The sequence below is a fragment of the Pogona vitticeps genome, chromosome 5, assembly GCF_051106095.1.
Source record: "Pogona vitticeps strain Pit_001003342236 chromosome 5, PviZW2.1, whole genome shotgun sequence".
Lineage (NCBI taxonomy): Eukaryota > Metazoa > Chordata > Lepidosauria > Squamata > Agamidae > Pogona > Pogona vitticeps.
Window position 1 is genome coordinate 195,358,499 of NC_135787.1, and position 11,029 is coordinate 195,369,527.

The 11,029-nt window shown below is 50.9% G+C and overlaps 1 protein-coding gene across 2 annotated transcripts; it reads right to left on the bottom strand.

Moving 5' to 3' along the window:
• Nucleotides 1-113: 113 nt before the first annotated feature.
• On the bottom strand, nucleotides 114-9,959 carry MIOX (myo-inositol oxygenase). Of its 2 annotated transcripts, none has more exons than XM_020777947.3 (10): nucleotides 9,799-9,959; nucleotides 8,871-8,951; nucleotides 8,364-8,444; nucleotides 7,236-7,398; nucleotides 6,878-6,945; nucleotides 5,903-6,012; nucleotides 5,291-5,358; nucleotides 4,399-4,448; nucleotides 2,151-2,263; nucleotides 114-760 (listed from the first exon to the last, which is right to left on the bottom strand). In XM_020777947.3, exons 1-10 carry the CDS (start codon nucleotides 9,814-9,816, stop codon nucleotides 652-654), a joined length of 861 nt encoding a protein of 286 aa, XP_020633606.3. In that variant the 5' UTR covers nucleotides 9,817-9,959; the 3' UTR covers nucleotides 114-651. The 2 variants fall into 2 exon arrangements, with proteins under 2 accessions (XP_020633606.3, XP_072858494.2); XM_073002393.2 differs by having other exon boundaries at nucleotides 2,147-2,263.
• Nucleotides 9,960-11,029: the final 1,070 nt, after the last annotated feature.

The following is an 11,029-nucleotide window of genomic DNA, read 5'->3' on the forward strand; positions in this document are numbered from 1 at the left end:
AGCCATGCTGAAATGGCCTCAGAGGGAACCTGGTTTCTCTCTCCGTCTACCCTCCCAGCCACTGGCGCAGGATTTGAGGCGATTCCCAGGGAAACGAAGGACAAGCTCCAGGCTTACTTACAAGGAGAGACATTTATTGGGTCTTACAACACAAGAGATGGGAACCGGCCACAGCATGGCTCACAGCCAGTGTAAGACGTCCAAAGAACCTTCGGGTGGAACATGCCATCTTTATCCATTCTTGGTTTTTATACTGATGCTTTGAGGGGTTGATGCAGTGTGTGTTCCACTCCCTGTCCAGCGTCTTTGTGTGATAAGCTCAGGTATGCACAGCCGAAGGATAACAGGCGTGTAAGAAGCAACATCTGCTGGCAGCTTCTTTTCTCTCCAAAATGTCATTAATGCAGCTTGTGCGTGTCCTTTGTCCATCCCTCAACCGTGGGAACACTGAAGCAGCTTTAGCGATGTAAAACGGCAGGCAGAAGATTAAAAGGGGAGACGGATCCTTCCTCTAGGGGCCAGGCTCGGCACCGGCTTTCCTTCAGCCGGATCACTGAGCCGGTGGACGGTGGGTTCTCCGTTCCCCTCCAGGCTGGAAGGATCCGTTGCAGAGACTGGCCCGGTGCATCTGAAGTGGGGCCAGTCCAGACCTCACCAGCACAGCTGGCCTGGGCAGTATTTGTCTACCAGGCTCTGGTAATAGGGCTTCAGCTCCTTCGGGTCGGGTAGGTCTTCACCCTTGGTGTAAAGGTCAAACTTGCTGCGAGGGAGGGAGAAGGGAAATCAGGATCTGGTGTGATCCCTCGGAATCCACCTGCTAAGTTTCGGTCTCCAACGGAGGAGCTGATGGGCCAGAAATTGATTGGGAGCCTCTTTTGCAGAGTTTCCCGACACTAGGACCTGTTTCGCCCCCTGCAGAGTGTCCGGGCAGGCTTTGTTGGACGTGCGCTCCTGACTCGCCTGACGTGGTTTACAGGGGGGCCATTCAGCAGGGGAACCCCAGGGGCCGGACCAGGCAATAAATCCCAGCGGTCCTTCGGATGGAGACAGGGCTGGGAAAGTGAGGTGACAGGGATCTGAACTGCGGAGGGCTGCTTTTGTAGTGGGGCTTGGCTTGAATGGAATTCAGGATTTGGGATGGGCCCGGGAAGCTAAGTGGCTGAACTGGCTCAGGGCCAGATTTGGGTGGAGGGGCAGGGGCATTACTGGAGACAAACATCCCTTCTAAAGAAAGGCTGCACCAGGAATGCATTCCCAGTGGCTGAGGTGTTCCCCTCTGGCTTTCCTTCTTGGGAAACCGAATACAGTGATCCCTCACTAGACAATGATAATCCGTTCCACTGAAATCGCTGTTTAGCGAAATCATTGTCTAGCGGAAAGTATTTCCCCATTGGAATGCATTGAAACCTGTTTAATGCGTTCCAATGGGGAAGAATCGTCGTTGTCTAGCGAAGATCGGCCATAGGAAAGCCGCTTAGCGAACCGCCGATCAGCTGTTTAAATCGCTGTCTTGCGAAGCTTAGGTCCCAAAAACACCCATTTTGCGAGCACGGAGGGAGCTGTAAAACTTGTCGTCTAGCGAAAATCGCTTTGCAAAGCAAGGACCAAACATTGTCCAGCGAAATTCCCCCTAGGAATCACTGTTTTGCGAATTGCTATAGCGATTGCAAAAAGCCAATGTCTAGCAGGGTAACTGTCTAGCAAGGCACCACTGTAACTGTACGGACAGCTTTCACCCGGGCCTGAGAAATTCCTGTCATCGTCTTGGCTTCCTCGAGTGTGTCAAATATGAGGAAGCTTAGCATGGGAGGAGGTGCCTGTGTCGCATGAACCCACAAGTCAAGACGGGGGGGGGGGAGAACGGATAACAGTATGCAAGAAATAAAATGCAAGCCAGCGGCCATAGTGATTACTGATTTTTGAAAGGGAACACTAGAAACATAAAATTCTTCGCCCGGGAAATTTAAAAATGCCCCTTGGCAACGCCATCTTTGCACCAGCTAGCCGTTCATGCGTCACTTCCAGAGTGTCCCATCATTGTGAATTGCAACGGCCCCTTGCCACCGCTTGGCACCCCCCCCAAAAAAACCCATCGTTCTCTCCCTGTCCATCTTTCCCCCCCAAGGAGGGTCGGGAAGGGCACTGCTTACTTGAACTCTTTCACCCACGGAAGCATCTTGAGGTCTTCCTCCGAGCAGAGGTGCATGTAGTCCCCACCGGTGTGCCACGGATAAAAGGAGTGGAACCGAATCACATAGTAAGCCTGCAAGGAAAGAAGCCGGGGGGAGTGGGGTGGCCAGCCATGGAGGGGGGCTTTCCTTTTCTCCTGTGCCTGCCTCCCTCTCTCCTGGCTGTCCTTTCCCGGGATCCTCCCCACGGCTCTGTCCTCTCCTGGAGGTCTCCTGCATCCTGAGGCACTTCCCAGGACCGACTCTAGAGTCGGGCAGAGTGAAGCAGTGGCCACAGGCATGAAAGGGAGCAGGTATGCCCCAAAGGGGTTTGGCACCAGGCTCCCTCTCTGGAGTTTTAAGAACTGTTCACACCACCCAAGCTTTACAGTCGTCCTTACCCCCCCCCCCCCCGATAGCTCAGTGGTTTAGATCAGACGTTGGGAGTTCAATTCCCCCACTTGGTGCCTCCATGACAGAGGCTGGACTGGATGATCCAGAGGGGTCCTTTCCAGCCCTGTCGTTCTAAGAGGAGGATGAAAGAAGAAAAGCAACCATGATAAAATTAAAGGGGGGGGGAACCCACATACAAAACCTAGCATCTTAAATGAGTAGACCCTTGGTCTAGATGAGTGGGATAGAAATCCAACAAATAAAAATTGGAAGCATGACATTTATAAATATTTTTTTAAAAGGCCAAGCTGAAAACGGCACAATCTGGTGTGTGTCCCGCCTCCCGCCCACCTTTCCACACCATACCCTCCCCAAATTTTGAGGATCCGTTAAGATAACTGTGGGTTGAGAAAGGACAGGGGTTAGGGTGCTTAATCTGTTTCCTGGCCAAAATCCTGCTGAGCAGTTATACCAACAGAAGGAAACTGTTGTAACGTTCAGTGCCAAATGGCCACGAAAAACAGGTTCCTGCTGGGATTCTGGGTCGTGGGCCCGTTGGGTGGCTTGGCAGACGATCAGAAGATCAAGGAAGGGCTTGGTCACCACAGAGGACTGACAGCCGCTCTGAGGGGACTTTCAAGGTAAGTGAGATATTGAAGGAGTGCTTTTTTTTTAACCGGTTCTACTCCCCGAGTGAGTTTCCAGGGCAGAGCCACGGAATCGAACCCTGCTCTCCAGAGTCCTAGTCTGTCACTCTGTCCAGTTCACCACACCGGGTACCCTAAAATGCTGTGGGTTGTGCCATTTTCCTTCCAGTGTGCAACCACATATGTGCCATTGTATTTCCTCTGCCAGGGAGAGGGAAGGAGGGGGTCCTGTGGGGTGAGGTGGGGCGGGAGAGGTTTCTTCCTCAGGTGCCGAAAGAGCGGGGTCAGCACTTGAGCAGGATATACCCCAACTCTTGACGGGGAGGGATGCCTTTGGCTGCTTGGTGTCAGGAGCCAAAATATTTGAGCTCAGCCCGGCTGTTTCCTTCTGGTGTCTCTAGTCAGTCTAACAGACCCTCTCTGGCTCCATCACCACCTCAGATTCAAAAGGCGGCATTGGGTGGGGGACACAACCCATACCTTCCCACTCCCCACCCCCAGACTTTTCAGCATGAAAGTGTGTCAAGGGGGAACTCATTGCTGGCTCGTGCTCTTCTCTCAGCCACGAAGCTGACAGAGGGCTGGTTTCAGACCAAACGGGGCTACTTGAGAATAGAGATGGTCACGAACCTGAAAAGGGGCGGTTCATGACAGTTCGCGGTCAGTCACGAACCACAAGCCATCATGGAAAACCGAACCAGGAGAAGAAGTGTGGTGCTTCGTTTTGTTTCAGCAAAACAGGAGCCCTGAACTGGATTGCGAACCAAACCACAAACCAGCCGGATTCGTTGGTTTGTCGTTCGGTTCGTGCCCACCTGTACTGGACAGCTTTGTGCCATTTGGATCCAAAGATGGGCCCCAATGGTGTATTGGACCTCCTGATGACCCTGTTTAGCTGGATCCAGCCCATTCCAAGGAAGTAAATGCAGTCAGAAAATGCAGGACGCCTTCCAGTGTTCCTGTGCGAACACACACGACCGCACCAAATTTTGGGAGCTGAGCAGCGCAAGAACTTCGGAAGAGGAGGATGGGAGACTGTCCCCCTCCCCAGGAAAAAGAGGGTTCTCCAGGCTGGGTGAGGGGAGAAAGAACCCTACCCTCTCGTTTTGTTTTTAACCAGGGACTGGAAGGAGGGCAGCTTGGAGCAGCCAAAATTCTGGGCTTCTCCCCAAACTGTGGGGTTCACTCACCTCTTCAGGGAGAGCAAATTTATTGTGCCTCATCACTTTGTACATGTATTCTGGAAAGTAGAGTGGGGAAAAAACAGAAACACATGAGTCACAGGCTCCTGATCCCTGGGGTGACGTCCAGAAATCCCAGGACACCTCAAAAGCCATTTTGGAACCGAACCCCCCCCCCCAAGTGCAGAACCTGTGAGCTTTGCTCCCTTGGGTGATCAGCACAGCAGCTAGCCTTTCGGCCGGACCTTTCTGGGGGCTGTCACCCCAGAATTAACTTTTTCCCAGGTTTGCACATTTCTGTGGGCTTTCTTGGCTTAGCAGAAAGAAGGGGACACCTACAATGAAGCAACTGGATTTTGAACAGGACAATAGAAAACTCTGAGCCAACATCACAGCCTGTAATATTTCTGATTTCTAATGCCCTCTCTTGGCATCCACAAGCCAACTCTGACTCTCGATAAAGGACCTCTAAGGGTGGAGCAAGAGACCATGTTATGTATTCTTGTTGTTGAAAAGTACCTTGCATTGTGTCTGGCTCCCCCTAGTGACCGGTTCTGGTAATACATAGGGAGAACATGAAGGTTATTTATTTATTTTTTTTATTTTACCATGCTATGTACAGTTTTCACTATTATCAGTGATTTTCAGCATCTGGACGGGGGCTTGGAACCAATGCCCTGTGGATATTGGAGGGGGGGGTTCCTAATGTAATTCATTTGCCTTAAACCGTCTTTGCTGGTCGGCCACTTGATCCAGCTTTGGGTAAACATTTCCAATATGGATTTACAAGGAATGTCATTCTAGATCTGTCAGAGCGCAGTCTAGGTGAGGGGAAAACTCATTGGTGTTTCCCAAGAGATTTTTCCACTCTGGCCCTGGGTGCAATTTTGGGGAAGCTTACCGTCATGGCCCCATGACATCAGGATGTGCTCCAAGCCACAGTTGGGTCGGTAGATCCCATACTTGGTGCTGCGAGGAGGCAAAAGAGAAGGTGTTTCAATGTCCCTGCTCAAGACCTGAGCTCAGATTCTTTTTCCTGACTTGGATTGAGGTGGCTTTAGCCAGAAGCAAGAGAAATGGGGCAGCTTGGATTGTGTTTGCTGCTGTGAAGAAGGCCATGGGGCCTAGAAGGAGAGGATGATGAGCTCAGAAGGCCTGGAAGTGTGTAGGATAGGGCTGCAACATCAGGAACATCTGCCACTGGAGTCCATCTTGGGAAGAACCAAGATCTCGGAGGGAGAGCTGCTTGAAAGACAGACTAAGGAAGCAGTCCCTCTCTGGATCTTACTCCGTCCCTCTTTGAGAACTGGGTTGGGATACAAACGGGAATTCTGGGAGTTGAAGTCCATAGCGTGAACTTCTCCAACCTCTTGGCTCTGCTCTCTTGTTGATTTCTTCTGTGTTTGAAAAAGAAACATCCCGCCTAGGACTGAACCCTTCTTCCTGCCGGTCCCGTGACAACCAAAGCAGCAACAGCAGCAAGAACAGAACCAGGGTGCAAGGCAGAGCTTACTTGTACAAGGGGTTCTTCACGTCAGGATTGTTGTGGAAAGTGGAGTCCCAAAAGACAACTGACGGCTGGACCTTGCAGCTCACTGGAAAAGTGTCTCCAACCACAGCCCACTGTAGGGAGAGGGGAAGACACACAACCCTAGGTCAATAAGCACTCTTGTCGGTTGCTCTCTGCTCAGCGGTACAGGAAGGGTCCCTACATCCATGGGGAATCGGTTCCAAGCCCTCACAGTGGATGCTGAAAACCACGGATAATACCTAACGCTTTGCATAGCATAGTAAAAGAAAATAAAAGAAATCCAAAAATATATGTTTTCACTATGTATTACCAGAACTGGCCACTAGATGATGCTTGAGACTATGCCAGGGATTCTTTAACCACAAGAATAAATAGCACAGTCTCTGACTCCCTCTAGTGACCAGTCCTAGAAAATGTATCATGAAAATACGTATTTCTAGTTGTTTTCTTTTAAATAATTTTACACTGTGGATAAGTGAAACCACGGATACTGATCCTGCAGATACGGGGTCCTACTGTAATCTTGTACCAGCTGGAACACCCTAGTCCTGCCTGAATTTGGCTGCTAGACAGGGCCAGGCCTGATGAGCGTTTTAATGAGTGGGTCTCACGGACCTCCAGGTATGACTAGGAAGCTTAAGACAACCACAGGCCATCGATCAGAGACGACAATACAGGTCTAGAAGGGCTCAGGGTTCTGACTCTGGATTAAGGCACTTCCTAGGTTTCAAATTAACTGGCTGTAATCCACTAGGTTGCAGGCAGGACTAGGTGCTATTTAATATTGTGTTTATTTTTATTCATTGACATTTAGAGCTTGGCTAAGCTAGTCAGCAAGGGGACAGGGTGGGCTCCATCTCAATCCCATATCTTCGGTCTCGTGGCGTTGGAATGGAGGGTGCCACCTGGTACAGGAGCATCCCTGGAGAGGTCAGAACTTCCCACCCATGTCCTCACCTGTGGCTCGCCAGCCAGTGCCAAGATTTTCCCAATGTCGTGAATCAGTCCAACCAGGTGGAACCAATCTGAAGCGAAAAGAGAAGAGGTGTGGGATTTTTAGGACTCCAAATGTAAGGATCCAGCACTGGAGAAGCTCAGTTTTCACCCCACCCATGTAGGGACTTTGAGTTTAGGCTATAAGGAATAGGGATCCAGATGAGTCCCCTGATTCATTTCGGAGACCAAGTCGGTGTTTCAGGATGCATCTGAATTTGGGACAAAGTGACTTGGGCTCCACCCGGGTTCCGTTCATGTCCCAGATCTGAACTGACTTGCACATTTCCTTCGGGAGGGAGGGGGGTGACCAGAGACTCACCTTTGTCAGGATGAGCCTTCCGGATGCCCTCAGCCGTCTGGTACGCGTGATAGGAGTTGGGGACATCAACGTCTGGGTCCGACTCGTCCACTACGTTGTCCAGAAGGTCCAGGGCCTCCATGATGGTCATCTGGTGGCGATTGCACCCCCCATACTCCTCGTTCTAGAGAGAAGGGGGATGGAGGAGGATATGAGTGATGCTCCGTGGGATCAATATTTTTTATATCCAGCATGTATGGCATGGCGTGTTGTGTTGTGTCTTGTGTGTGTGTGTCCAGCCTCCCTTTATTTATATGTCTCCCAGTTGTTTACATTTCCCTTCAATCTGTAAACCATCAACTTTTGCCAGGCCTGTAATTTATAGAGGCTTGATTCACAATGAATGGAAAAATTTATAATAGAAATTGCTATTGCTTTACAGCTCCTGTAAATACCATCCCTGTCAATCAAACTGCTGCCATGAGGACAAGCATTATTATTTTAGATAATACGAGGGCCTCGTACGATAAGGTAGAGCAAATCACCAGATCCGCAGAATATGATGGGCCTCAATGGCTGGTGGGCCAACTGGCTGAGGGGCCAAGGCTGTTTGTTCATTTCGAGTCTCAATTTTCAGGCAGGGTGATGTTGTTGCCTTGTGACCTTGCTTTCAGATTTGGCTGGAGAGGATCGTTTCGCCATGACTTTTAGGAAACGTCAGGCTTTGTTTTTAAAGCACAACAAACATTTTCAAGACTCCTTTATATATATACCCTCTTTAATTCTTTTGACACTCCATCTATTCAAAATTTTAACATCTTGACGTATTGTTCCGCAAGAATGAAAACGTATGGAATAAGGCAAAGCCAGAGAGAAAGGATGGAGGCTGGCCACGAAGAGGGGGCTGTGCTGAGGCTTTCCTCCATGCCAGGGAATCAGTTAAGCTAATTTTTAGTTCTCCCCCCCCCCCAAGTATTTGTAAGCTCACTGTTTTAGCTTTGAGCATTGTCTTTAAATAAGGGAGTCCACCTTAGATCCTTTTTAAGGAGAAAGGCAGGGGAAAAACAAAACAAAAACATTTTAAACAAACAAGCAAACAAAGAGAATCTTAGCCAAGAGGCATCAGAGTGCCTGTTCTGGGAGACTCACCTTCTTCCGCACAAACTCCGTGGTCTGGTGGGTGTGCATCAGGAGGTAGGTGTTGTAGACTCGCTCCATCAGCGGCCCCTCCTGAAAAAAAGACGATGCTGGTCAGAGCCCACACGTCCCTCTTCCTCTCTGAACCCGCCAGATGTAATGATGGCGCTTTAACTCTCCAGAGCCAGCGTTGGCGTGCGCGGGGGGAACGTTGGCTGCCTCTGTACGGGACCAGATCTGGAAGAGAGGGGCCAACGAGCGCCATGACGAACTTGGCCCTGGGCCGAGAGGGTGTTCTCTCTCACGCCGTTGTGTGAAGGAGGCGAGCACCAAGGTGATTCTGCAGAAAGCAGGGCGGTCCCCGTGACTGGCATGAAGGAGGGAGATGAACCTCAACCCAGAGGGAAATCGGAAGGCAGAGGCCACCCACCCCATGACAGGTGACCCCCCCCCCAGAGCCATTTGGAAACCGGGGCCCTTCTCCTCGGCGGAAGGGCAGCCTCTTTCCTCTCCACTCACCTTGAAATTCCTGTACTCTTCCTTTGCCTTTCCATTCTCCACCTCGATGCCTGGCCGGTAAATCTCAGAAGGATCGAATTCCTGTGGAAAAGTGGATCCATGAGAGACGGATCCTGGAGGAACAACCTGGTGAAGTCTACCACTAGCCGGGCACTTCCTTCATGAAGTAAAATAAAAAGCCATGCATTGCAATAGAAACACACTATTTCGCTGGTTGTTTCTGGAGCAATCTAACTTGTTTCCCCGGAAATAAGCCCTAACCTGAAAATAAGCCCTAGTAGGATTTTTCAGGATGCTCATCACAGAAGCCCTACTCCCAAAGTAAACCCTAGTTCAGTGAAACCCCGCTGTCCATTTTCAGGTTAGGTCTTATTTTTGGGGAAACAGGGTAGTAACTGTACTTATGATTGGCAGGGTCATTTTTAACTAGAATACGGCCATGTTCTTTATTCCCACCGTTCAAGAAGCAGGTGCAAAATCCATGGTGTTCTGTCTGTCAGTCTTGAGCCCTCTTCCACTTTGAAAAGACATGCAAGGATCCACAGAAGAAGGATTCTAAAAAGGACCCCCAAACTCTGAAATTGAGATAAATGTTCACCCCGTTTATTCTACCCTTCCCCCCCTTCCAGGGGGTTGGAGGGTTAGGCAAGGTTGGAAAAATGCTCCTAGATTAAGACGGCAGTTTTGCTTGGTCTAGCTCTGTTTTCCACAAAGGGGGGGGGCATCATCCTCAGATCTGCCGGGACTAGGCTGATTTGATCTGCTCAAATCCCTCCGGGCCAGGTACGGCTCTTTGCCTCCTCTTCTCTCTGGGTGTGACTCTTGCCTCCTGGGGGCCCTGGACCATCATCGCCTCCTTCCCAAATTTGCCCCCCACCCATCTTCTCCCTCCAGAGGAGCTGGCCTCGGGCAGAAGGGAGTCACTCACCAGGTTCACCACCTTCATCCTCACGGCCCCAGGACAGCAAACGAGGGAGATGAGCCAGCTTTGCCAGGAATGAAACTCTCTCTCCCCCCCCCCCCCAAGTCTTTATAAGCTCCGGATCTTATGCAAGGAGAACCAGCGCAAACTAGAGCTGAAATGGGGGGCAATAAGTCACCGGTTAACCTGCCAGGGGCCAAACTCCTTTGCACCCGGGCACTTGAGCAAACCATTAATGGGACAGGCTGAGAGCATCCTCCCAAGAGGACGATCCTGGCCCCTCCCTCTCCACCCTGGGCCTGATCCTTGGTCTGCTGCCTTGGCAAACACAGGCGCAGGGTACGGAACAGGCGCAGGGTACGGAACAGTGACCGTGACCCCCGTGGTGACCGCAGAGCGTCAGGGCTGGAGGAGGGCCAGGAGAGGAGACGTTCTGTCCTTTTGTGCTGGGGGCCAAAGTGGATTTGTGGTGGAAAACATGAAGAGTCAACAGGTCGGGAAACACCGTCTTGAGACGGGAGCAGGGAGGTTTAATCCGAGCCCAGCCAAAACCACCCGGAAAGCCTCTGAGCATGTGCAAAGGGTAAATCGGGTAAATCTGGAGCTCCTCTGCAGACACTCCGAGGGACAGGGCGGGTGGACGAGACTGGGCTTGATCTTGCTCACTTTCTCTCTTCCTGGTAAAGAGATGCTCTTCCTTCCCCTGTCAGGCCCCGTCCTCCTGTGTCAGACCAGACCGTGGCAATGTTGCCCGGGGAATCACGGGGATTGTAGTCCAGAACATCTGGAGCAAAGGGTGTACCAGTTTGGAAGCTTAGGTACTCATCACGACAGACCTAACACACACACACACCCCATTCAGGCCTACAGGCTGCATGTCAGCAACTGGAGAGCAGGTCTTTGGCAATCTGAAGGGCTCTTAATTGCTCATCTGAGATCAAAGCATTGCACTTAACGCTTTGCAACAGAGAGAGCTTGCAACAATGCATTCTTTCCAGGGAAGATCTGTTTCCCTCCCTACTCCTGAGAGGATGGCAGCTAAGCAGAGAGCAGATGGGTGGGCCTGAAGGGGGTGGCCGACGGGGTGTAGTCCCTTTAGTCAGAAAGTCCCAAAGCATCAACCCTGTGAGACCTGATTCCACTACACCACTGATTCTTAACCTTGGGTTACTCAGGAGTTTTGGACTGCAACTCCCAGAAGCCTTCACCACCAACTGTGCTGGCTGGGGTTTCTGGG